Below are 27,827 nucleotides of genomic sequence, written 5' to 3'. Positions count from 1 at the left end.
GCGGCAGGGCCCGCCTCGCCGCCCTTGGCCGCGGCTCGCTTTGAAGCCACCTGAGGCGGTCGGAGAGGGGCCCCAGGCAGTGCCCTGCGGGCGGGCTCCCCCGGCCCTCCGCTCGGGGAAAGAGCCGGGCGCCGCGCAGCCGGCGAAAGCGCCCGCGGCGGGTGCGGGGCGCTCGGGGCCGCCAGCGCGCCGCCCAGGCTCCCTTCCCTTCCCTTCCCGTCGAGGCGCAGCCGCGCAGCCGGGCGGGCGCTGGGGAGGCGCCGGCCCCTCCGGCCGGGCCCGCCCCTCCGCTTCCCTCCGCTTCGCAGACGTGCCCCGCTCCGCAAACAGGCGGCCGCGGGCAGGGCTGGGGCGGCGCGCAGCTGCCCAACCGGTCCGACAGGTAGCGAGGCTTGTTGACACCGTTATGCGCGCAGCACGCATGCTCCCGCCCTGCCCCGCCGCCGCCCGCCCGCCCGGCCAGCTTCCCGGGGGCCCGGCCCGGCTCGGCGCTGGCACGGAGAGGGGCCCGCACGTGGCCGCCGCCCGCCCGCCCCGCCGGCCATGCCCCGCGCCTTCCTGGTGAAGAGGAGGAGCCCGCCGCCCGCCCGCCGCCGCTGGGACCGGCTGCCCGACGAGCAGCGCGCCGACACCTACGTCCCAGGTAGGGCCGGCCGGAGAGCCGCCGGCGGGCAGCGGGCAAAGTCCGCCCCGGGAGCGCGCCCGGCCCCCGCGCAGCCCCGTCCCGGGCCCCGCGAGGGCGCCTCCCCACCCCCCCACCCCCAACTGCGCCCCGGCGGCCGCGCCAGCCGGGCCTCCCGCCGGCAGGCGAGCGGTGCGGGGCGAGGGGCCCCGGGAATGCCCTCCGCCTGGCCCGGGCGCCGGCGGGACGCCTCCCGGACGGCGGAAGCGCGGCTCGAACAAGCAGCCGCCGAAGCGCGAGGGGGCAGCGGAGGGGGGCGCCGCGCCTGCCTGCCTGCCCCGCTCCTGCCCGCCGCCGCCAGGTCCCTTCAGCCCGGCGGCGCCTCGGCCGGCGCGCGTGAGTGCGGCTTCCTCCGCCCGCCCGCCCGCCCGCGGTGGCGCCTGCCCTGGGAGCTGCTCCCTCCGCGCGGCGCCCCTTTCCGCGCGCCCCCCGCCCTCGGGCCCCTCCCTCCCTCCCTCCCTCCCTCCCGGGCCAGCTTTGGCACCACCTTTCGGGCAAGAAGGCCGCCGGGGGTTGGCATTGGCTGGGAGAAGCGCACCTTTCCACTTTATTGCCACCGTCTTACTGGTCCCGTGAAGTGCCATCTTTCCAATAAAAGCCAGCCTCTACCCTGGGCCGAAGTGCACTGGCAGCCGCCTCTTGCCCATGCAGAGCAGGAGTCCGCCCACCAGAGGCAGCCCTGGCACACCTCCACCAGAGGCAGAGGCGGTTTGCAGCCCTGCTGGTCCAAAATCGGCTGAGGGGTGCAATGAAAACTGTAATGCTTCATGTGAAAGGATTAGAACCACAAAAGAAATAGGACAATTAGCATTGTTTTAAAGAAACAAAGAAGTGGGCATAATCTTGTTGCAATAACCACAAATTAGAGAAGAGGATAAAAGAGTTTTAGAACTACTGACACTGGGACCAGTAATTTCAGTTTCTGACCTCATAAAAAAAAGAGTTGCCGTTATTGTCAAGAATAACAAATTTCTTATTAAAGAGGAACTAGGATAGCAAGTTGATAAGGTTTATTTATGTCATTTATAGTCCGCCTTTCTGGCTGAGACTCAAGGCGGATTACATAGTGTGAGATCATTACCATCAGTAGCAATGACAAGGGCAGGCATTTCCATACAGTGTCAAGGACATTTCCATAAACAATGCCAATACAAGTTTACAGAGACATGGCATTAGCAAGGATCCAATACAGGGTTAAAGGATTGCTGAAACAGAACATAATCAATTCTAGGTTAGACAACATGAAGCACAAGCAGTATCTACGAGTACATATTCAAAGCAACAGATAATATGTAAAGCAACATAATGGTGGAGCCCATGGTTCCCAACTCATTGGCGAAACATCCGACACCCCCTCCCTACCATTCCGCCCTCCTATCTGAGAAAAAAAGCCTTGCATTTATGTTCTCTTTAGAAGATAAACCTTATTTTTTAAGGCCTTAAAACAGGAATTCACTGCTGGTAAACTTATTTTAGATGGGCATTTGAACAGGGTTATTAACTCTATCAAAGCATCTTTGGTGACTTGAGGGTGTCTCTTCCAGAAGCTGTGTACAGTCTTCAGTAGAGGAGTGCTCTAAAAAAAAAATCCATTTTAGTTTCAAATATAGGATTTTCAAACAAACTGTTCTGTTATTGGTTTATTCCGGCCAGGTCAGTACTACTGGTTCAGCTCTAATCCGCTTCAGGTTTTTTTCCATTATCATTCATTTTGGCTCATGTACTCACAAAGTGGGTGTTGGCTGCGCATGTGCACACATACACTGTTCTTTCCAAGGTGGGTGGGAAAATGAGGCTTTGGGGCAGCTGTTTTAATATGATATGGCACCGAAATTGCACGGAACGCAGTCCTCCCTCTCAATCATTGACCCACTGAGTTTGAGCAAACACACAACAACAGAGTGTGGTGTTTATGGACGCTGAAGTACTCGGAAATAAAATCTATTTGCGCTTATCCAAAAACTACATTGTTACCAGCTATTAGTGTGTCCCCTCCCCTTAGTCCAAAAATCGATCAGTCTAATTATTTTCTCCTCAAGCACAAAACAATGGAGCTCGAAGAAGGCGAGTGTCAGTGAGTAAATACAGTCGTGGGAAACTGGCTGGCAAAGTGGCAGGGTCAGGCTGGTGCCTGAAAAGGACAGTGTTCCATTGCCAACCAACACAGCAAATTTTTTAAAAATCCTGCTTTATGGTAGTGCCAATAAATTACCTTTGGGTTGCCTGCTAAAGCCATGTTTCCCTGCACTTTGTAGTTGCGTTCCCATGACAAGGGGCAAATCTTTTTCAACACTCAGAAAGAGCTACCCCCCAGAGTTGATGCAAATGGATCTGATCAAGCTTTACCGTCAGTTCTGATCTGAATTCTGGAATTTTTGTCAAGCTCCTTGACAAAAAGTTTTGAGCAGTCAAAATCTATCTGTTAAGTAGCATCATCTGGACACAGCACTATAGCAGTGGAAAAATTTTGCAACAGAAAGGGTAAAATGTAAAACTAGATAATGGTAAGAGAAAGATGAAAAATTATCTAAATACTGCATTAAAAACCTATTTCTAAGGCTGATAAAAAGAGGACATTCCACCAGAATATGTATTAAAGTACCTATTTCCCTCTGAGAGCAATTACAAAGGCGATCTGGATAAGAAATCTTTCTTAACCTTCCCTTCATGACAGGAGTGGGCTGACCCTGAATAATCTAGACCCTGAATAAACTCGGTTTACTCCAAAAAGATGAAGTTTTATATCTAGAGTCTTGGACCAAGAGGAAATCTGCTTTTAATAAAGATAGATATCCAGAGTTACTATTGAGCACTTTAAGATGCAAGTTAAAGGCAAGTTGCCAAGCTCTAGCCTCCAGCAATGATTGACCCAACTCTGCTCGAAGGGACAGTCCAGCTACAGATCTTGGAATGTTAGTTTACGAAGGAAGCCCTGAGCCTGTTTGTGCAGGGAGGGTGGAATATAAATCAAAAATATAAATGAAAGTAAAATAAATAAGGGGAGATCAAAAGATTGGATCCAGATGGCTTCTTGAAGAGCAAAGTAAAGACAATTTTCATGTTAAAAACTTGAATTGCCCAGGCATATATGAGCTCAAGATTGTGGCTGTTTCCACACAACCACTCTTTCCCGCCCTTGTCCCGCTAATTGTGTGTGTTTTGCTGAGTTGTTCTAAAACTCAACATACACACATACTCCCCAAAACCACGTATCTTGTACATTGTGGTTGCCGGCAACCTCAGCAGCTCCTAGAAAAAGTGGATTTGGAGGGGATGTCAGGCACTTTCATCAGTGTCACCCACCTTCCTTTCAAAAATTTTTTTTTTTGCTCTGAGCACGCATGATTGCATGCAGAGAGCTTGTGGGGAGGAGCCAGGCAGCAATCAGAGGTTTCCTCGGAGCGCTTTTACCATCCACGTGCTCAAGAATGAAGAAAAAGTGCTCTGACAGTCCACGCTAAAAGGAAAGGCTGGAGAAAGTGCGTTTGCAGAAGAAATGCCTAAAAAACGGTAGGTAAACACCCTGTACCCATTTTGCTGAGATGTGTGGACGGAAGAGGAAATGCTGCCAACGTTCTGAGAGTAGGCCATTCCCTTATATCCGTGTCTGAGGGAAAAGCGCATGGAAAAGCTAGCCGAGCATTTTGCACCTCTAGGAGCTTTGGAACATCTGCGGCTGGCCTCCACATGTGCAGATCCCATGTGTGCCTGCACAGAAGACGCCACGATGAATGACTGGAATGACAACCGGAATTGAGAGGAAGGGACATGTGTGAGAAATGCTGGCCAACTTTGATATGAAACCAAGGGAGTTAACTGGCGGGAGGGGCTATCGAAACTGATTCCGCTGCACTTCACAGCTAACTGCTTCTAGCTTTCTGCAGGGCCTGTAAACTCGTTAGAAAATAAAAACGATACTTTCCTCCATACCCTGTTGTGTGGCCCTTTGCTTTAAAAAAAGACTGGTGGGGGGAGGGGGCGCCGCTGAGTGTCAGTAAAGCCGCCATCAGTTGCTGATCTTGATTTTTTTAGAAATTGAGAACGTGCGTAATGATGATAGGTTACATTGCTGAACCCACTCAATAGGGAAAGTAATGGTTAACTTTTCTAGAGGTTGCATCTTTTCTTTGCATTTGGAGAGAACTACTGAACGAGGCGTATGAGGTTGGGTGCTGAGTCAAGTGTGGAAAAATGGAAAAGCTGGGCTTAGCCTTTGTTCTCAGCTACCGTGGTCTGTATCGCAAATGAGGAGCGATTCTTCAGCTAGATGGCTGCAAGTGGCTTAGAGGCAGGAATCGTCTTTGGGAAAGTAAAGGTCACAGGCAGGAAAGGATCGGGAAAGACTGAACTGAAACTCAACATTCCGGAGCTGTTGGCGGATCACGGGGATTTCTAGATGCATGCACCAGCGCGATATAGCACAGAATACCCTGCCAGAATGACAAGGCACATTTTGGCCGAACAAGGAGGTTCAATTTTTACTAGAAATAATTTGGGGGATTAGCTGCACACACTACTTGATTGTTAGCACCCATTTAAGATAATAATATTTGATTTATATACCTCCCTTTAGGCCGAGCTGGTGCGTCTATGGAGGCAGGTCCGGCAATCGCCTCAAGCACAGAGGCGCCGGGGGCGGGCACTGCGGAGCAACTGAGTGGGAGGGCTGGGGGGACGCAAACACGGTGCTCGGTGTTCTTGGTGTTTGCGGGGGCGGGGGGGGGAAGCAATCAGCGGGAGGGCTTCTAGTGTCCCTTCCCCACTGGCAGACCTCCTGAGGACACCTGGTTTTTTGGCCCCTGTGTGACACAGAGTGTTGGACTGGATGGGCCATTGGCCGGATCCAGCATGGCTTCTCTTATGTTCTTAGTTCACTAAGTAGGAAAAACATCCTGAGTTTGTATTACTTTGCTATGATACTTTGGCATTAAAGCTTGAAAGTAGTCTCACTATAAATTAAACAATACTAATTAACTGTTAACTACAATCCTATCTAAACCTTATTCTAATATTTATTAAGTAACCGTAACTATCTTAGTTTTACCCTTTTTTCCCTCCTCTTTTTTTTCTACTTTGCCTTCTCCGTTCTTTCTGGTCAATGCTATCTTCCTTCAAAAAATAAACAAATGCTGGCTATAATACTGAGAGGAGTATGAATGACTCGTTACCTTAATTAAACTTTGTATTACTAAACACAACTATTTAACTGCAGTCTACAATCCTATCTAAACCTTATTCTTTTAACACTTAAATAACAGTAACTAATTCTTTAGTATTGCTTAATTTGAATTTGTGGGATTGCAATTTTTTTTAATTTAACTGTAAACGCCACTATATATATAAAATAAATCTCAATTCTATATAGTCCTCAATAACTCAAGTACACTTTCCACTCTTAGGTTATTTGACAACTTTTTCTCAAAACAGAAGGGCCATATTCCTATAGGGGCTAACAAAAGTATTAATTTCTATTGTCCCCCTCCGACCCTCTTAATCTTTACAATATTGTATTGATAAATATCATAACCTCTTAGCATAGTTCAATTAGTTTGACGTTTCTTCTGGCCAAAGTAGAAATATAAGGAATGGAAGCGCAGCACATAGCTATTGGTCAAATCTAACCAGAATCTTTCTGGGGTGTAGAAGGTTGAGATATTTTACTTTTGAGTGTTGTGCTTTCTACTCCATTGGAGAAAAACATCTTTTTCCTGAGATAGTTGCTTATCATCTGTGAAATGAGACAATGCTTACCAGGTCTGAAAGAAAGTTTTTATTTGGAAAAAAGATGCATTGTAAAAGCAGAGAAAATCAATCTATTGCATTATGTACATGTCCTGATCATAGAGGCTAAGGGGAGATGCACAACCTTTCATGCACCGGTTCGAGGCACATGTTCCTTGTTGGCACTAGGGTTGCCCAGGGTGGACGTCTGTGATGGAGCATCACTGGATTGGGGTGTTTCTTGCAAGTTGCCTGCCTGCTGCTGCAGTGCCAGTATTTTCAGAGCACTGACATGTTTTGCTGCGTCATTTCTTGGAATACCCAGAGGACAGGTGGTTGGCCCCATCCCCTGCAGGATCCTGTCAACTTCATCCCAGGAGAGCCTGAAATGATCTAATACAGACCAAGAAGACGGCCAAGGGGTCTCCAGTTCCCTTACTGTAATCAACAGTGGGCGGCAGGACACAGTGAAGAGACAAGATTTTGCCCACAAAATAGCTCGCAAAAGCCTTGCAGCCAATAGTTGAATTAAGAATTTGGTGGCCTCCCTGAGAGAGGGAGACCAAGAACCAAACTGTTCGAAATAATTGAGCCGGGCGTGAGCTAGCAGACGCAATGGAAGCAGCAAAGAAATCCCTCTTTGCTGCTTTCACTGCCACCTCATAGGCTTTCATAAACGTCCTATAAGATGTTCTTGCCTCTTCGTCGCGCCCCCGCCTCCACACTCGCTCTAGTCGTCTCAGAGACCGCTTCATCTGGCGAAGCTCCTCGGTGAACCAAGGAGCTACCTGTTTGCGGGCTCGGAGAGGACGGCAGGGGGCAATAGCGTCGATGGCTTTGCCAATCATCCACCAGCTCATCTAACGTATTGCCAGAGGGCATCGGATCCCACAGAACTGCATGGAAACCAATTGGATCCATAAGTCTCCGCAGGCGAGCGTAAATCCGCTCACTGCCCATCCGGGAAAGGAGTGGCATGCTCAGACGAGCCTTCAGAACAAAGTGATCTGACCATGGCACTGCATCATAGGCATCCAGGACCACCATCATCCCCGCCCCAAAAATCAAATCCAGCGTGTGACCTGCTTGACCCGTGGGAGCCGAAACAAACTGGGAGAGTCCTAGGGCCAACATGAAGGACACCAGGCCCATGGCCTGCGTGGAGGCGTCGTCGTCAGCATGGACGTTGAAATCCCCGAGAACCAAAAGTCTCGGGAATTCCAAGGCCCAGCCGGCCACCACCTCCAACAGACCAGACAGGGAAGATGCAGGTGCAGTAGACAGTCGGTACACCACGCATATTGCCAACCTCTCCTCGGCATCCAATGCTAGGCTCACACAATCAATGCCAGTAATTTTGGGGGTGGGGAGTGGTCATCTAAGTATGACAGCAATTGGTCTCTTCAGGTTCCCTTCTTGTCCCTTCTCAGTCTTCATTGTGCTCAGTTGTGCACTGAGTCAGCATTCTCTCAGGAACATTGTGTAGCACAACAGGCCTCTTCCTACCACAGTGATAGGTGACAACTCTGCCACATTCTGGCCCTCATCTGTGATGGAAAGTGCAGCAGGAGATCAAACCAACCTTCTAAAAACATTCTTTGCCAGTGTAGCAGTAGGTAGCAGACAGAGGGAGCACGTGGTGACATGTAATCGTATTCTGTAACTGTTCTGAGGCCCAAAGAGGATGTATTTATGACTCATTGAAGATGAGGTTGGGAGTGGGGGGGGGGGAGTTCTGGGACAGGTCCATCAATTGCTGCTACACAGTGAGTTAAGGAAATCCTCAGATGCAGAGGCAGGACTCCTCAGAAACCCACTTCAAGGAGTCTCTTCCACAGAAAGCCCACAGTAGGAGGGCACAACAGGGCATGAAAGCAGTCTACTACACAAAATAACACAACTCACATCACCGTTTTTGACAGCAATTGTGCTTGGGTGATTCTCTGATGTGAAGTGAGTTGTGTTTTTTTTTTTTTGTAAGATACTGCTGGCATGCCCTTTGGTGTGCCCCCCTGCTGTGTAACCTATAGCTGTTAAAGAAATAAAGTGTTTTTGACAGGAATTGGGTTTTTGTGATTCTCTGATGTTAAGTGAGTTGTGTTAATTTTTCTGTGTGGGGGACTGCTGGTGTAATGTGTCACAATGCTTTGCCTACTTGTACTTTGAAAGTGAGAAAATATTTTTTTAAAAAACTTTATTCAGTGTGTTTTATTCTTTGTTGTGCAGTTGGTTGCCATCATAGGGAACAATGGGGCTGGCTGGCCAGCCATCTCTGTAGGTGGTGGGGGAATTTGGGGGAGGGTGTCTGTGGTTCTGGTGCTCTTTCACAGGGACAAGTTCACACTCAGGAGTGTGCCCACAATTGTGGCACCCCTGGGCTGTGCAGAATTGCCCTTGGAAAGAGAGTTTAAAAGTTCCCATCACAGGAAACAACGGGGGATGGCTGGCCAACCTGCTCCTGGGGTAGTGGCCGGTGTGGGAATGTTGGGGAGGGTGTCTTTGGGTCAGTGTGGGGCTTGTGGGGGTGGATTTAAAAGGGGGACTGTGCCTGTGGCCATACATGCCACATTCCGTGGGTTCCTGCTGTGGGAGATTTTCCCGTAACAGGAATCAATAGAAAGTGGCTGGCCACAGGACAGGGGAGGTTAGGTTTTGGGGAGGGTGTGTGTGGTATTTGGCAGTTTGGGTGCAGGTGGACTGTGGCTGTGGCCATTGGCAGCCCCAATCCCATGTGTTTGTACTGTGAGGAAGTCTTCCCCACAGTAGAAAGACAAAGTGGTGTGGCAGGAGAACCACCTGTGGGGGGGCATAAAATGCCCCCCCCAAAGTGGGATCAGCTTGGGCCTTGGTGGAGAGTGGGAGGACAGGTGGGAGGTGGGCCCCTGAAGGTTGGGGGCATTTTGCATGCAAAATGCCACCCCTAGCCGGACAAGCCTCTCTTATTTCCCCCATAGGAAATAATGGAGAGGGGGGCTAAGAGCAGCATCTTTGGGAGGCCATAAAATGGCCCCCCAAAGGGAGATCTGCTTGAGCCTTGGTGGAGGGAGGGAGGACAGGCAGGAGGAGGTCCTCTGAAGTTTGGGGGCATTTTGCATGCAAAATGCCACCCCTAGCCACACAAGCCTCTCTTATTTCCCCCATAGGGAATAGTGGAGTGGAGGTGGATAGGGGCACCTTCTTTGGGAGGCCATAAAATGCCCCCCCCCCCGCGAGTGAAATCTGCCTGAAACTTGGTGGAGGGTGGGAGGACAGGTGGGAGCAAGTCCCCTGAAAGTTGGTTGCATTTTACTTGCAAAATGCCACTCCAAGCCACCTAGAAAGATGACTTGTTTTTCCCCATAGAGAACCATGGAGAGTGTAGGAGGATGGGGGCACCTTATTTGGGGGGGCATAACATGGCCCCCCAAAGTCCAATCTTTTTGAAACTTGGGGAGTAGTTAGAGGAGAGTTAGGAGAAGGTCTCCACCAAGTTTGGTGTGATTTCGACAGAAAATGCACCCCCCCCCCCAGACTCCCAGAAAGCCAGAAGGTTTTCTCATTGAAAACAATGGCCGAATCGTTTCGGCAATCTGTGTTTCAGTATTGCCAAAATTGGTTGTTGTGGGTTTTCCGGGCTGTATTGCCGTGGTCTTGACATTGTAGTTCCTGACGTTTCGCCAGCAGCTGTGGCTGGCATCTTTAGAGGTGTAGCACCAAAAGACAGTGATCTCTCAGTGTCAAGAGATCTCTGTCTTTCGGTGCTACACCTCTGAAGATGCCAGCCACAGCTGCTGGCGAAACGTCAGGAACTACAATGCCAAGACCACGGCAATACAGCCCGGAAAACCCACAACAACCGTTGTTCTCCGGCCGTGAAAGCCTTCGACAATACATTGCCAAAATTTTTTGGTATTCAGCAAAAGTTTCGGTAATACTAAAAAAACCCAAACCGGCCCTGATTCAGTATTTTTAACCTAATCAGAATACCGAATTGCACACCCCTAGTTGAGACCCGGGCCCTGCAGGACTTATAGTGCTGCCAGACCTATGAGAGTGGCTGAGGAGCTGGCAAACTATCTTTCTGGTCTCTTGCCTATTTTGTTTTGTACTGCTCCACTGTCCAATGAGATCTGCTGATTTTATTGTTTTGTGATTTTAACTGTTACTGATTGTATTTTAAGCCGTGATTTTATGATGTTGTGACCCGCACTGAGCCTGCTTGTAGGGAGGGCAGGATATAAATCCAACAAATAAAATGAATAATAAAAATAAATATACTGAACACAATACTGTAAGACATTTTTTATTCAAACTGACTTCTTGTGGCTGGAGACAGGGTAGAATAGTTAGCATAAGACTTTCTATTCTGGGCCCCTGGGAACGGCCAGGAGTACTTTCTCCCTGGATGCTTCATGTTCCTGCCAGCCCGCTCACGTGTTTGTGTCCTTTTCCCAGGACAGACAAAGTGTGTCCTTCTGAACTATCGCAGCGAAGACAGCAGCAGCAGCAGCAGCAGCGGGGGCAGGGACACAGAGACGGCCAATGCCTCCACACCTGAATCCACCGCAGACGAAACGCTTCTGGATTTGGCAGTGACCCACCCCACAGTCCGATCCAAAATCAAGGTACACACTGCTGTGAGGCTGCTGCGTTTAGGGACTGCTGTTCTCTTAGAGCTAGAGGCTGACTGGACTTGGTAAAGTTGCCCCAAGTGGATTCCCCTGCGATCCGGGCAGAGCATAGAGGGGCAGCCTTGCCTTGCCTTCCTGGGTACTGGTGTGTAGATTCACAATGCCAAAAATGCTGATCTGTGATGTTTCTGACTGGAGCATCAAACTGGTCTTGTGATTCAGCCTCCAGGGAGATGCACTTTGTAGCATTTCAAGAAAACAAGAGTTCTGAACACGGGCACGATGCAGCCATAGTTTAACAATGGTGGGTTCCATTTATTTCAAATAAAGATAATTTAGTATACTCTTAGCTTTGCTTCACTGAAATTGATGGAACAAAAAGAATGATTAACCCAGGCTGCGTGGTGTCTACAAACTATTCTATATCTGATGAAGTATTTCTGCCTATGATACAAGAAATGCCCACCAGACTCCTGTTTTCGATGCAATCCAACAACACACGGTTGAGCCACCTGAAGCCAGTGGCTGTACACGTGTTAAATCCATGCTGGAATGAGGCCTCAATCAGGAGAGGAGCAATACTGGCCTGGCCTGCTGGGCCTCGCTTGAATCGAGTGTGAGACTTGGCCCAGCCCGCTATTCTCCGGCAGCTGCACGTTTCAGGAGCAGCTTAGCAGTCATGGTCATCAAGTGGCCCCCCCAGCAGAGACGACCGATCCTCTTTGTGAAGATTTCTGGCTCAGCTTCCAAGCGATGTCAGGCCGGTTCTCTGGAGAGGCAGCGTAGCTCCTGGGCTCCCTGGCAGACCTAACTTGTGGACCCAATTCTGCCAACTGACGGCGGAAATCAGATCTAGCTGACAGATAAAAGGGACAATACTAAAAGATAATGCAAGTAACTCCCCCCCCCCCCAAATTCTCCAAACCCACACACATGCAGAGTTTTTACTCCCTAAGCATAACAGCCCTTCCACATGCAGGGCTGCTTGGAAGAGCAGCTCACTGAATCCAGTGGGGCTTAGGTCCCAAGTGTGTGCAGCTTAAGTGTATCCCTTAAATGTATATGCCCTTCAGAGACCTCGGGAGGGCTTGTGTAGACCTCCCTAGTAGCCTCACAACAGTCCTGGGTTAGGTGGAGGGACATCCCGATGACTGGCCCAAGTGAGCTTTGCAGCTCATCAGGGGCATGAACCCTGGCTCTCTGCCCCTAATCCTAGTCCGGAGCACTACCCAATAAATCATTCCATACAGTAAAGCATCCTTCAGCCCCCACGGAAGAGATGTGGCTTGGAACCAATGGGCAGTAAGCATCGGTCTTTGTGACGGAGGCCCCAGGCTCTGGGGATACGCAGCCTAAATGACTGCACTGACAAGCATGAACTGTCTCCTGGCCCATGAGAAATGGCTGCTGCCAGTTCTCTTTTGCAAACTGGACGGGGTGGTGGTGGGGTGAAGACAACCATTTCCAATATTAAAACACCTCCAAGGGCACGTTCAGTACCCGTAGAGCATAACAAGAGCTGCAGCCCACCACGTCCAGCATCCTGTCCCACTCAGTGGCCAAGCGGTTGCCCTACCGGACCCACGGCGAACAGGGTGCAGAGGCTGAGGCCTTCCCCTGATGCCGCCTCCCAGCACTGGGATTCGTTGCATCGGGACATGCAGGACCTTGAACCTGCTCCCCAGACATTTATTTATATATTTGATGTATAGTCCACGCTCTCCGCAGTTGCCAGGCTCCAATCTGCCCTGGCTGCAGAAAAAGGGCCCCACAGGGGTGATCAAGCCCTCAGCCCAGGCCTCAGCAACCTTTTCCTAAAGAGAGGACTGTCTAGTCAGCAATCAGAGTGAATACAAACCAATGATTTATTGGGACTTACTCAGAAATCACAGCATCCTAGCCTGCTGTCCATTCATGCAAACACAGTGGGCAGGCCACACGCCCAAACAGAAGCACTTTTGGCCAAGGAGTCTGTCGATGGGAAAGGGGGCTGCGCTCAGCCTGCCCCTTGGCTCCTTGATAGCCCTCGGCACGGCACTTCTTGACCTAACTCGTCCTTTCTCTGGGAGCGGGGAGGGGTCTGGCCACTGGATGTTGAACCTTCCAGGTGGCTGCTGCTGGTAAATGCTGATGGGGCACAGCCAGTTCCGGTTGCAGCTGCTCCTGTCTCAGCTTGCGCAACTTCTTCCTTATCTGGGCCTTATACTCTCGGCTGACTGTCTTTTTATGGTAGCTCAACTAAGGCCAACTTTTACATACAAGACTAGAGGTTGCCGGCACATGCTCTGGTCGGCCAAAGGAAGTGGTCTACAAATTCTCCTTTGCTGACTAGGACATTCTTCAGCCTGCTCAGAGCTTTCAATCACGCTAACTTTTATTCTCCCCAACGCTAATATTTGCACAGGCTTACAGACAAGGATTGTTTGATAAAACCACTGTGGAATAAAGACTGGACATATACTAATCATAAAGCTTACGTACACATCAAATATACTCTTCTAAAAAGCGCCTTTCTTGATCCCATTGCAGGGCATAGACCACAAACTCCATTACTTATTTTTCCTACAGGACACTGAAAGATGGGAGGGGAATAAATGGGGCCAAAGCAACTTTCAGTTGTATCTCGCACAAAGCTCTGCTCATATAGTCAGTGTTCTCCACTTGGCTCTTTCTTCAGAATTCACATTCTTATGGCATTTTCTTGAACCACTTAATCCTCGTGGCTCAGCTGTAACCAAGCAGAAGTTGAGCATATTTGCTCAAATCCATTTCTTGCTATCCTTGTCCTTTCTCCCCCTTCAATCTCTCTGTTGCTGCACAGTTCTTCTGTGGATCTTATGAAGAGCCAAGACCTGCAGTTTCCATTCTGAGAAAGAAGCTTGTGTAGATCTCAGGAAGTCACAGCGAACTTGGGATGGGTTCCCACGGATACATGTGACCACGTATTTGTCCTAAGTCAAAATGCTGCAGTGGAATGTTTGTGGTTGTGTGCAGTTCCTTGAAAATGAATTACTTCACAAGAGACATTCCATATGGCACTAACACATCATCCATCTGACAAGGTGGGCTCTAGTCCTCCCATGTTTTGCCACAATAGCATGCTGGCCTTTATGGTGCCACACGACTCTGTGTTATGTCTGAAGTGGTGGTATTACAATGCCTGCATGTCTCTCTGCCCACAGTACTAATGCTTTTTCATAATAGAAATTCTAGTTGAAACCTCTGCGCTACTTAATGTTTCAGTTGCTTCTCTCAATCCAGTCTGGTTTAACTGGTGTTCACCAGCTCCCTGGCTTCAGAGGAACAACTGTGACTTGTTGTTCAGCTTACTTTATACACCATTACATGAACATATAAAATTCTGAATTATATTCTTAACTATAGTCTTTCCATGGTTAATCTGCAAAGATCACTAAAGTGATCTAAAGTTATGTAAAAGTTCATATTGTTATTAACCTATGTATTGTCGAAGGCTTTCACGGCCGGAGAACGATGGTTGTTGTGGGTTTTCCGGGCTGTATTGCCGTGGTCTTGGCATTGTAGTTCCTGACGTTTCGCCAGCAGCTGTGGCTGGCATCTTCAGAGGTGTAGCACCAAAAGATAGAGATCTCTAGTGTCACAGTGTGGAAAAGATGTGGCAGGTCATTTATATCTACTCAGGAGGGGTGGGACTGAGCTGAGTCATCCTGTAAGAGTTTCCCAGGGTGTGGAATGCTAATGGCGGGAGGCTTCACTGTATCCTGAGGAGGTTCTTTTGCATATGGATTGGTGCTTGATGTGCTAATCTTCTCTGCAGGGCTATTGTCGGGTGTGGAGTGTTTTGTTAGCCTGGTGTTTTTCAGAACTGGAAACCATGCTCTGTTCATTCTTAAGGTTTCTTCTTTCCTGTTGAAGTTTTCCTTATGCTTGTGAATTTCAATGGCTTCCCTGTGCAGTCTGACAAAGTAGTTGGAAGTGTTGTCCAGTATTTTGGTGTCCTGGAATAAGATACTGTGCCCTGTTTGAGTTAGGCTATGTTCAGCCACTGCTGATTTTTCCGGTTGTCCAAGTCTGCAGTGTCTTTCATGTTCTTTTATTCTTGTCTGGATGCTACGCTTTGTGGTCCCGATGTAAACTTGTCCACAGCTGCAGGGTATACGGTATACTCCTGCAGAGGTGACGGGGTCTCTACTGTCTTTTGCTGATCGTAGCATCTGTTGTATTTTTCGGGTGGGTCTGAATACCGCTTGGAGGTTATGCTTTTTCATAAGCTTTCCCATCTGATCAGTAATTCCTTTGATATATGGCAAAAACACTTTTCCTGTAGGAGACTGTTTTTCCTTGGTTGTTTGATTCATCCTGGGTTTGATTGCTCTTCGGATTTCATTTCTGGAGTAGCCATTTGCCTGAAGTGCGTGGTTTAGATGATTAATTTCCTCATTGAGAAAGTGCGGCTCACATATCCGTCTTGCACGATCCACTAATGTTTTCATTATGCCTCTTTTCTGTCGGGGGTGGTGATTGGAGTTTTTGTGTAAGTACCGATCAGTGTGAGTTGGTTTCCTGTAGACCTTGTGACCTAACTGAAAGTTTGCTTTGCGGATGACCAAGGTATCCAGAAATGGGAGTTTTCCCTCGATTTCTTTCTCCATTGTGAATTGTATGTTCAGGTGGATGTTGTTGAGATGATTCAAAAACCCCATCAATTCTTCCTCCCCATGGCTCCAAATGATAAATGTATCATCCACAAACCGAAACCATACACTAGGTTTGTGGGGTGCTGATTCTAGAGCTGCTTTTTCAAAATGTTCCATGTAGAAGTTTGCTATAACTGGGCTGAGAGGGCTCCCCATGGCCACCCCATCTATCTGTTCATAGAATTCGTTATCCCATTGGAAGTAACTGGTTGTCAGACAATGATGGAATAAGGCTGTTACATCCTGGGGATGTGCAGGATCTCATAGCTATAATCCATGGAAGTCGATCAGCCCAGTTCTGTCACGAGGCTGAACTTCCTGTCCCACCCACAGCGCTTGTGTTTCAAGCAAAGGCAGCTTCCAGAGTGTTGACTGCCAAGTAAATATGCCACGAGTGGGACTGAGCCATGGTGTGGGATGCACCCCCCACACGAAGTCTCTCCTACACAACACTGATTGCACTCTCCAGCCAGTGACATCTAGAGGGATGGAGGAAAGATCCCTGCCCCCCCCCCCCGGGATTTCCTGACGTAGCTGGATTGAAATTTGTGATCGGCACGATCTAACAAACAAGTTCATAAAACTCCCATGTTTGTATCACTAATCATTTCCCAAGAGATGCTTTTTTTTCATTTGCACATAACTTTAGGGAAAACTACCTCCTGATTTCCAAAATTCTGAAATCTTGTTTTATTTCCAATTCACAGTTCACCACTGGCATCTGTGGTAATGCCTCAGTGCACAATTGTGAGTTGTGTGGGAAGGGATTTCGCTTGCAGCGCATGCTCAACCGCCACGTGAAGTGTCACAGTCAAGTGAAGAGACACTTGTGCACCTTCTGTGGGAAAGGATTCAATGACACTTTTGATCTGAAGAGACATGTAAGGACCCATACAGGTAATGTGGACGGCCGTTTGATGAGAAACATGCTGGACTCTTGTCACTTAGAAATATCTATGAATGAATAGCCAAGAATGAGCCGTTGACTCTTGTCATTCTAGTCCATCAGCATGTGACTGTCCCTGTTTACAGCAGCTGGGTATAATGGGCAGGGCCATAAAGGCTGGGAAAGTTGCTTTTTGTGTTTCAAACAAACAAAAAAAGACAACAAAAACTATACTTCAGAGGCAGCTGCCTTCTGCGTCCCATGCAAGAGTCTGCCTTTTTTCTACACTCCCAAATAATAACAGCACACACACACACAGAGGTCTACATAACGAATTCCTAAGAGGCCGTTCTCCCGGGTGCTTCTGACCACTGTAGGGAGCTCCAGTTTTGTTCCTTACGGTAGAATAATCTAGTTCAGTCTTTAAGGTTCTACTGGACTCCTGTTTCGTGTTGCTACAACAAACTAACACAACTAGCCTTCTGAAGTTGGTTTTAAAACATCCTAACAAGAGGGAGAAGCAAAATGGAAACACTGCAAAATGTGAAGGGGCAAGTGTACTCAAGAGATTTTTGAAAATTCATTTCTGCCTCAAGAAAGAACATATACTATAACCTGTATGCCCAAAAAGAACAGGTTTTCATACATTTTTATTGTGCATAATTAATTTTGTAATTTATACTCTTTGGCATACCCTTATTTTGGTTTTATATAGCCACTGATAAGAGAAAGAAGCGCTCTGAAGCGCTGATGCCTCCCTTGTGGCTTCAGAGAGTGCAGCAGGCTTTGACTAAACACATTCAAGCATCTTGTTGTAACAAAAAGGACAGAGGCTTGACTTGCCGGAAGATGAGCTGAGGGACCAGTGGCATTCTTTAATCTGTGTGCTTCAGCAAAATGCAGTGTGTACACAGCCCTGAAAATAACCTTCAGCTAGGGACTGAGATAGTATGTTGAGACAAACCTAGGGAGTTTAAATACCGAGTCTTCGTTTCTTAAAAGCCTATTTCTTAAAACTCCTCTAATGTTGCATTGTAGGAATTCGTCCATACAAATGTGAGATCTGCAACAAAGCTTTCACCCAGCGCTGCTCCCTGGAATCGCACCTTAAAAAGATCCATGGAGTACAGCAACAATATGCCTACAAGCAGCGGAGGGACAAACTGTTTGTGTGTGAAGACTGTGGCTACACAGGCCCGACCCAAGAGGACTTGTACATGCACATCAGCAACGTTCATCCCGAAAGCACTTTTCTGAAGAAAACCTCAAAAAAACTTGCAGCTGTTTTGCAAAACAAACTGACCTCTCCAATGGAGATGGACCCCAAAGAGAACAGGGTGGAGCCGTAATACTACTGTGGATTATAGTCATCAAATACACTCAAATGCCAGCAGGTCTCCCGGTCTGAGCAGAAATTTCAAGGTTGCTGCCTGCTTGTGAGTCTCTCCAGAAGATTAAAATCTCGCGGGGAGGGGCAGGCCACTGTCTGCGGGACCTGCAAGCTTTGGGTTTACTCTGTCCCCCCTCCCCGTCTCAGTCCACCGGGGGTCCTTCCTTTGCCAGGCAGGAGGCACAGGCAGGGGCTGCCCCTGGACCATCAGCTGCTCTCTTCTGTCCTCACCAGGTGGCACTAGGCTCCGCCCCCTGCCAAGCACCGCCCCTCAGCCCCAAAGTTCTGCTGCTCAAGTCTCAGTTAACCAGGCAAGCCTAACGAGAACAAACCCCCCACCACAAGCTAGTCCCAGTGACTTGATGCGACTGCCTGCAGGATTTCTGAAGAGTTAAACCTCCCAAAGACTTTTTTTAAAGAACAAGGAACAAACAATACGATAAAATCTGAATTTTTTATTATTCCTTCACTCCCACAAGTGCATTTGTTAAAGCCATACCAATGATTGTATTTAACAGAGAATTTTATGCAATTGGAATGTTGGTAACGGGCCTTGAATTAACACTAATTAAAACGAAACTTGTTTGTAAAGAGCGGTGCAACTATCTTCCATAGCAAAAAACAGCAAAAATGCCCTGAGACCACCCCATGTAGGAACGAAGCGGCAAATCTTTGGGGCAGCAGTGCCTCCTGCTCTGGCCTTTCCCAGTCAAGAAAAAGGTACGGGGAGGAAAGCTGAAGCTGCTCCCCCACTGCAGCGGTCCAGATTAGAACTTGGCCCCTGCAGTGCTTCAGAATTGAACTCCAAGGGGAACCTGGAGCCCCCGCCTGGCTGCCGTGGCCCACGGAGATCGTGTTTTACACATAACCGTTCGTTTGGGCCCTGGGGCAGAGGTCAGGCCACCATAGAACACAGAGCCGTTAGGATCACGCACATCTATTCCCTCCTCCTGTGCCTGGTGGTTTAGCTGAACATGTGCCTCATTCCAGTATCAACACGGTTATTGGGCTACAAACAGTGGGGCAGATTCCTTCCTCCCCCTCCAGCAGCTCTTCCATTGGTGGAAGGCTTCGGGCATTATTTGTGGAGTGCTAATTATGGCCTGGATCTCAAACATGAGTAGGGTTGCCAACTGGCCTGGAGAAAGATTTTCCTGTCCTCTTAATTGGGGCTTAATGGGACCCTGTTTACCTCCATGCCACGTAAAGACTCGTCTGCCCATTTCCACACATCAAGCCGCTGTTAAAGGGACAGGACGTTTTTCTCTCCCGATTGCTGGCAACCCTACGGACAAGACACATTTACATGTTATGCAGGAAAGTGAAACCTCTGTAGTTTTCTAGATGGGGCACTATCTACCCCGGGGATATTCAGGCAAGCAAGAGGCCTCGCGCTTCTGCAGGCCTTTCTTCGCTACTCAACAATGCGAGTCTCTCCTTATTTCTGCCTTCTGGCAAAGTAGGGAAAAAATGCCCCCAATGATCAGAGCTCTCCCCTCTGCTCTAGCCAGCGTCACGCGGCTGTTAGTGCTGGGGGGGGGGGGAGGAGACACACTTGGATCCCTCCTCAGCCGTGAAGTGACCTCGGGCCAGTCATTCCCTTCACTCTCACAGGCTTACTGTGTGGCCAGAAGGAAGAATCATGAATGCTGCTTTCGCTAATCGGAGGAAGAAGGCTGAATAAAAAGACACTGGACAGGTAGACAGCTTTTAGTTTAATCCCTTGCTCTCCTCACCAGTTCCTGAAATCACACACCAGATATACATGCCCCCCCCCCCAATACACACACTTCTCCACTTTGCTCTCCTTCCAGCTTTCTTTTTCACCTGGATTTATCCTACACTCCTCTCTAACATTACTCCAACACATCTCCACACCTCAGACACCCGCTTCAAATGAGCTGTCAAGACTGGGAGTGTGTGTGTGTGTGTGTGTGTCAGGAGCAGCATGTGCGAAAGGTGGAAGAATGGCATTTATTCCCCTCCCCCTTTATCAAGAAAGCCAAAGGGAAAAAATTTACAACTGGGATCAAACTCAAGGGCAGTCTGATGTATTGCACCAACAATATTTCCCAGGAGTACTGGACAAGCGATCACAATCCAGACTAGCAGCATCCCTGACGAGGGCAGCTGACCGGCATGGCCAACAAGGAAACTGCTTCCAAGGCAAGACAGCATGTTGCAAGTGCAGCAATACGCTCCCCCGAACTCTGTGCTTGCCAAGACAGGGAGGGGCACAGAGGGCCTATTTGTAGGGGAGGGTCTCTTCTCCAGCCATTTGGCCAAGGTAATCACTTGCCAGTTCTCCATTTTAAGCACCCGCCCTTCCACTAGCCAGGCTTCCAGAACCCAACTGATGAGAAGACAATACAAATGCCCGGGAGGAGTGTTCAGATGCAAAGGAGGGAGGAATGCTTAATCTGTCTCCCAAGAGTTTTCCTTTTGTAAATCTCCGCAGCCATGAGATTGAGAACTAGTTTGCCCATACCTTTTAATTCTGTCCAGGCTCAAAACCAAGCAGCAGGCGCCATCTAAACCAGGCCCAGATCCATTTCACTTCTGGAATCGTCTCGCAGTCCCTCCTTTTCTCTGAACTCCTTCAGACGAAGCAGCCACTTGTTCCAGTAGTGAGAACACAGCTCAGGGTCCATGTAGTGCGGGTGGGCAGGAGAACCGTCTTTGTAGGCAACCACAAGCAGCCCACAATCAACCTGAGATTCAGGGGAAGTCAAGTGGCTCAGGATCAGATGTGCCATTTCTGTTCTCTTTATACAAGGGAAAATGCCCAACAAGTTGCAAAGATGTGCCCAGAGGAGCTGCGTAGGCTCTTGGTCAGGACTGTGAGCTCAGCCATTCTTCACCTGGTTGCGCCAGCGCAGTGAAGCCCCTACTCCTTCCCTCGGCATGAACTTGGGGCAGTATGTGGACTGGGATCGTGGCTGCTACAGCACACTGGCTCGAGCACTTACTGCGAACTTTCATAAACTGGACGGGGACGGTCAGTGTTCCGTGGTCTCCAGTCTAAAAACATTCAAACAGCTCGGACCCGCTTGCCATGCAACATCCATAGGCTGTCTTGAGCTATTCAGTCTTTCAATTTAATCGCTGCAGCTTAATCCCCACAAGATGGAGGTGCTACTGGGGGATGGAAGGGCCATCCCAGGATTAGAGGGCACACCTGCTCAGAGGACAGGTGTGCCGTCTGGGTTTGCGGCAGGGCCCAAGCCTCCTCTTGGGATGACCAGGTGGCAGCGGTAGCCAGGGAGGCCTTTCACAAGCTTCAGCCAGCTGTGGCCTTCCCTGGGTGAGAAAGATCTTGCCGCTCTGGCACATGCCCTGGTAAGGTCTAGATTAGATGGCTGCAATGTGCTGTGCGCTGCCCTTGAAGAGAATCTGTAGACTGCAGTTAGTACAGAATGCTGCAGCAAGCATGCTATCTGGGGTGGGTCATAAGGGACCTTATAACTCCAGTCTTGTTCCATATGCACTAGTTTCCAATTTCCTTTCAGGCCCGCTTCAAGGTGCTTTAAAGCCCTATATGGGTTGGAGCCAGCATGCCTGAAGTTCCACCTACTCTCAAATAAACCTTCCCGTCCATTCTGGTCATCTTCTGAAGCTCTGCTTTGGATGACCATTTCAAGGGGGAAGTAGGAAGCAGAAAGCCATCAAGAGCACCCCAGAGTTTCTAAAGCTTGGAACTATGAAACTACTTCTCAATTTTTGGAACAATAGTTTGCCAAGCTCAGTCTTGATTTGAACCAGGGCTTTTTTTCAGCTGGAACGCGGTGGAACCGAGTTCCAGAACCTCTTGAAAATAGTCACATGGCTGGTGGCCCCGCCCCCTGATCTCCAGTCAGAGGGGAGTTGAGATGGCCCTCCGTGCCACGTGGAGATCAGGGGGCGGGTCCACCAGACATGTGACCATTTTCTCCGAGGGCAACCCACTGAGTTCCACCACCTCTTTTCCCAGGTAAAAAGCCCTGATTTGAACCCTTGTGGTGTGTCTACCTAAATGATCCTAATTCGTGAGGCCTTCTCCAGTTTCTCTGTACTAGCAACTTTCTTGATTGTGACACTAAAATTATGGATTCCCTCCCTGTGGAGATGTGTCTATCACCCTCAATCACTGTCTCCCGCCAGCAGGTGAAGATTTTTCTGTTTCATCTGGTGTGCCCTCACCAACCCTCCTCTTCCTTTGTTTTTAATTGTAAGTTTTTATATATATGTATTGTTTTCAAAAGTTGAATTTTAATCTCTTTTAATTATTTGCTACCTTGAGGGTCCTGATTGAACAGAAAGGCAGTACATAAACCTTTTAAATACATGTAATTAATTAATTAACTAACCAACCAAAAATCTCACAATATTGGTTTAAAAACAATCTACTTCAAACTATGGTTTCCAACTCCAGTTAACAAGCACAAATCAGAGTTTGCTGATCTGAAAGTTCCAGAAGACTTTAAAAAAAAAAAAAAAGCGCGAAAGAGTAGAGACACAGGAGGGAAGAGGAAGGGGCCTGCTCAAGCGTCTGAACGGAGCCCCTGGGGGGCAGACACAGCAGAGCGGCAGGGGGGCAGGACTCCTCCCCCGTTCCCACCCTTCCCAGTGGCATAATGATCTTGCCTGCTCTTGTTCATAGGACAGAACTGCTACATGGACTTGCTGATACTGTACTGGTGCTAAGGAAGTCCTTCACTTCTGGAAATCAAGCTCAGTTTCAGTCTTGCAACACAGGAAAGAAGCAGCTGTATTTAATTACTAATCAAAATATTTGTATTCCGCCCTTCCCTAAGGATCGTTTTAGGCAGGTAACTGTGTTGGTCTGCAGCAGAACAGCAGGATCTGAGCCCAGTAGGACCTCACAGACCAACAAGAAGACCGTGCCCTTTCCCAGCGGTTCAAAGTGGCTTACAAATGCAAATTTATAACATACATCATACACTAAAAAACCAAATAACCTCCCTCTCCCTGAGAAAGACCTGCAGCTACAACCTATTACAGCCCTGGCAAATACAATGATCTTGCAGTGCTTCCTACACACTTCAAGACAGGGCACGCCCCCCCACCCCTCTTCAGGAAGCTTGTTCCCGAGGATGAGAGCTACAACAGGAAAAGCCCAGGCTCTGGTTAATGCTGGGTGGGCTCCTTTAAGCAGAGGAAGCGTCTATGGGGTGGCCTCCTGAGCATGACAGCTGGCCCATGGGGAGAGACAACCCTTAAACTACGTGGGTCACTCTTATTCAGAGCACCACAGGACAAAAAGGAGATTCAGTTCCAGGGCTGGGATGAAAAGCAGCAGGTTCCTATGAAACGTCTCCACTAAGATGAGCGAATTTACTGACCTGGAAGTCATAATTAGCATCGTGGTTCAGGGCTCCTACATATGCTACAACCTGTAGCGGATTGTCAAATGTATTCCGAAGAAGTGGCTTTGATTTCCCCGAAGTCTTCCAATCAATGACACATAATCTTCCTCTGTTCAAAGAAGTACAGAAAGATGATTCATATGGCTAGCAACATGACCACAAATTCTGAAGGCCTGACTTGGTGTGGGGGGGCCTTGTCTGGAATCTGACTGAGCATAAGTGCGACTGTGGGGCTCCCCCTGGCTCTCCTCTCCAGCTAGAGTCCCTGCAATGCCGAGCCTCAGAGGCAGAATCTCACTGCTTTCCAAAGGCCGCCTGAGCCAGGCTCCAGGCTGAGGGAGACCCCCCCCCGTGCAGCAGCACAGGCACATTCTAAGTGAAGACAGGCAACTACAGCCCCATACAGCTGTGCGGATGTTACAGCGCCCTCCTTCTTCAGTCGCTGTTCCTCCTGAACCAGGGAAAGGCTACCTCAGCTAGTCAAATTTCTTGGACAGAAGGAGCAGCAAGTCTGTCCAGAGAGCAAAAACGTGCTGCTTCTGTTTCAGCCATATGAGAGGACATGTGTGGATATTAATTTTTAGTCTCATGAGCCAGTGGAGAGATCATTAAGCATGCATGGAAAACTGGAATTCAAAATCACCGTTTGATCATTTAGACTGTATGTTTTTCAGGGCAAAGACCGATCTTACACATTATGTCAATCTGTAAAGCACCATGTACATTCAGAAACATATTAGGCTATTTATCATTTCAACCATTTATTATAGTGAATTTTTTAAAAATTCTAACTAACAACACTTAAATTCCTTAGCACGAATGTCATTTGGCAGTTACTGGCTAAACAAAGTTTGTTGCCAATGACTATTATACAAATATTATTTCTTCCTTCAACCCCTTTCCAGAACTTTGCTGCCATTACTAAAATGTTTTCCAAGGGTGGTGGGGGGGGAGTGTTATTACCCTTCAGCAAAGTATACATTTACAGCACAATCCCTAAGAAGAGTTTCTCCAGTCGAGGCCCATTGAAATCAAATTATTTCAACTAGACTGGAGTAACTCTCCTTGGGATTGTGCTGTTAGTGTCCTGTTCACCAAAGCTGCATGCCTGCTCATACCAGAAACAGAAACTGTGCTACAACTGGGCAAGCTGCATTTCAAGAGAGAATGGAGGGCGGCCCTCCGTTTCCTGCGAGCCAGGGACATAAAATCTAGGTTTCTGTTGCATACGCAAGCTCGCTTGGTGTGCACAGGAAGGAAACAAATGTAGGGAGAATGTCACAAGCAACATGGGGGCATTTCTGCAGGCAGAGGGACACCATGGCCCGTGCAGGATTCCCGCGAACAGGCATCAGGGCAGGGAGGCATAATTTAGAAACCCTCACCCAAACTTTGTTGTCAAGGTTATTTTTCATTTGTTTTAAATTCATCACCCCGCAAAATGGAAATTATTCACTTATGTGGAGAAGCAATAATGGGTATAATCGTAGACATCATCTGCTCACATGCTAAGCCTGCCCTCTGCCCCTGCTAACCCTCAGAGATAAACAATGAAGAGCACAGCCTGCTTCTACCTGCTGGGTCCCCATGTGGTGTGAGGACAGAATACAACAGAATACGGAGACACGCTGAAAACTCCCCCTCAGGCAGGCCGCTCTCTCCAGCTCAGCTCATCAATGGGATGGGAGCCAGGAGGACCGGACGCGCGGGAGCTGGGAGCAGGGGGAATGGGACAAAGCGCCCGACTTTCTTGGTCTGCACCACTAATGGAAGCTTTAAAACTTCAAGGCAGGCTCTGGCCAAAGTGAAGCACATCTGTCCTTTGGTTGCGATGGCAAAGCAAAACGTGGTTTATCCTGCCACTCAGCTCCATGGGCCTTAAAAGGCTGAACTGTGTACGCTGCATGCCTCCGAATGAGCTTCTCACCTGTACTCTGCCACGCAGTCCACAAGGCCTTGGTAATGAAGGGTCTCGTGCTGCACGGCGCTTTCGAGTGCTCTCACGCCAGAGACCTCTCGCAGCACATGCTGCACGCTGGCCAAGTAACCGGAGACACCGCTGGGTTCTTCCTGCTGCTTCACAGGGCTTTCTTCAGCTAACAGTAACATTTCCAGGGCTGCATGGAAAAGCTTACCTTGTTGAAAAGTCTCTGCAAAAAACAAAACAAAAAGTAACTACCTACAACGGGTACCCAATTCAGGCCTTTCAAGATACAACTAAGGGCTGTTTTACACTGCAGGACGAAGACACGCCAACCTAATTCTCACACTGAACACAGCTAGTCACGAGCAGCAACCCTTTCAGTCTCTACATGAGGAATGGCTTCATCCAGTCCAAGGCACATCCCGATACCGACTTTTCTCTTCAAATACCTCCGTAGAACGGCATGATCCGCTGAGTCCCAGGCAGCAGATAGATTAAGGAGGTGCAACAAGCACAGCCTTTGCCTCCGTTCAGGAGGCCCTCAGCTAAAGCCAGGAGAAACATCTCTGTCCCAGAGCACAGCCTGAAAACGGGCCACAGCACCAGAGCTTCCTAAGAAGACCTGGAGATGGGCAGCTACGGCTCACTCCTTTGCCCCGTGCAGAAGTGGCAATGAGAGGCTGGGCGGTAACTGACCACATCAGTTTTGCATAGGGGTGGTTTTTTAAGCAGTGGCCAGATGAATGGAGGAGGGAAGGTTCCCCGGGTCTGATTTATAACAGACATCAAGGGCTCGTTTATGTGCTCTTTACAAGAGCAGCCAAAAAGGGTATTACAGAGCTGGACAAATGCAGAAGAGCGCACCAAAATGATTAAAGGGCTGGAGAATCTTGCCTATGAGAAAAGGCTAAAGAATTTGAGTAATTTCAGTGTAGAAAAAAAGACAGCTAAGAAAAGCTATGATAGAGGTTTATAAAACTATGCGCAGGGTGGAAAAAGAAGATAGAACTTTCGTCCCTCTCTTGTAATACTAGAACTTGAGAGGAGCCAATTAAGTTGATGGTCGATAGGTTCGGCCCAGACAAAAGGAAATGCCTTACTCAACAATTTGGCTGTGAAATTCACTGCCGATGGACATAGTGATGGCCACTAAAAGGGGATTAGACAGCTTCGTGGAGAAGAGGTCCATCAAGAGCTACTAGCCGTGGTGCCTGAAGGGGGCCTTCGGCAGAGGCAGCAACTCTCTGAATTGCAGGGCTGAAAGGCAGCAGCAGGAAAGGGCCTCCAGGCCCTGCGACAGAATCCGGACGCTGAGCACGTGTCAAGAGGACCACCCCGAACATCTGGGTTCTCGGACCTCTGGGGCTTACATGTGGAGTGACTCGACTCCACACTCGCCATGCAAGTGCAGGGCCATTAATATGGCAGGACTATCCTGTAATAAGTCTTTGACTGGTAATAATAGTTTCTGAATCAGAGACGGAGTTTTACTTGGGATTGGTTAAAGCTGCTAATCAATCTCACCGAGGAGGCTGGCTTAGGTAAAATTTGGAAGCTTTATCGCTCTTGCTTAGCACTGCATGTGCACGGCCCTGTTCACACGCACCCGTTTCAAGGTGGAGCATAAGCCTGTCTCTTACCAACATCGAGCAGCCGCAGCAGTGATGTGCTAAGACTTTAAAACACCAAGCTCTGCCATAACAGCTTGTTGACTTGGTTCGTATTTTATGAGCAGCCGTGACTCGGTCTCTTTTATGTTCGACAGACAATTAATGTAACCGAATGAAAAGGTTTATAGCTTTTTAATTAGGAGTTACATCTGGCCTTTTAAATGCCGCTTAGGCAGCTAACCAGCAGAACCACCACCGGTGTGCTCCGAAGCGCACCTGGGCGCCCCCCCTCCGTCTTCGGAAGCGCCAGTCGTGTCACCTCCGCGACAGAGGGACGGGTTGGAGTTACTTCGCGCCCAGGCACCGCGGGGCACGCTCGGGCAGGCGGCCCAGACCCGGCCCTCCGCCGCCTTCCAGCTCTTTACAACCCGCAGGTGTCGCGGGGAGCAGTTCAGGAACAACCGCTGCTCCTCCTTCCCCCGCCAGGCCCGCCGTCTTCCCTCGGCGCTCGCAGCGGAAGGGCCTCCGCCCGCCCGCCCGCCCGCCCCGCAGCCCCGCTTACGCTCGGTCAGCGCCGCGAAGCCCTCCGGGCCGAGCTCGCGCACCTGCCTCTGCCGCCAGCGCTCCAGGGCCCAGGCCTGCTCCGGGGGCCGCGTCCGCCCCAGCACCGCCGTCACGCTCGCCGCCGCGCCGCGCCGCAGCCCCACCCGCAGCGGAGCCGGGGCCGGAGCCTTGGAGGGCGCCGGGGGGCCCCGGGCGGGCGCGGCGGCCTTGGCCGGGTTGGCGAGGGGCGGCCCGCGGCGGAAGGCGGCCAGGCGGCGGGCCGCGGCCTCGAACCTCTCCTGGGCGGCGCGCCCGTCCTCGCCGCCCGCCCGCCCGGCCGCCAGGCGCCGCCCCGCCCCGGCCGCGGACAGCCGGCCCCGCTCCCCGGAGGCCCAGAGCGGCAGCCACGGCGGCCTCAT

At 49.4% G+C, this 27,827-nt stretch overlaps 2 protein-coding genes across 2 annotated transcripts; one reads left to right on the top strand and one right to left on the bottom strand.

Moving 5' to 3' along the window:
• Positions 1-413: 413 nt before the first annotated feature.
• Positions 414-18,434, top strand: OVOL2 (ovo like zinc finger 2). Its single transcript, XM_054984568.1, has 4 exons — positions 414-643; positions 10,838-11,007; positions 16,397-16,586; positions 17,614-18,434. The coding sequence occupies exons 1-4, from the start codon at positions 544-546 to the stop codon at positions 17,922-17,924; spliced, it is 771 nt and encodes a 256-aa protein (XP_054840543.1). The 5' UTR covers positions 414-543; the 3' UTR covers positions 17,925-18,434.
• On the bottom strand, positions 18,406-27,827 carry MGME1 (mitochondrial genome maintenance exonuclease 1). Its single transcript, XM_054984817.1, has 4 exons — positions 27,428-27,827; positions 25,259-25,481; positions 23,308-23,440; positions 18,406-20,676 (listed from the first exon to the last, which is right to left on the bottom strand). The coding sequence occupies exons 1-4, from the start codon at positions 27,825-27,827 to the stop codon at positions 20,497-20,499; spliced, it is 936 nt and encodes a 311-aa protein (XP_054840792.1). The 3' UTR covers positions 18,406-20,496.

The sequence above is a fragment of the Eublepharis macularius genome, chromosome 7 (genome assembly GCF_028583425.1).
Source record: "Eublepharis macularius isolate TG4126 chromosome 7, MPM_Emac_v1.0, whole genome shotgun sequence".
In the NCBI taxonomy this organism is placed as follows: Eukaryota; Metazoa; Chordata; class Lepidosauria; order Squamata; family Eublepharidae; genus Eublepharis; species Eublepharis macularius.
This window is presented reverse-complemented; position numbering and strand designations above follow the sequence as displayed.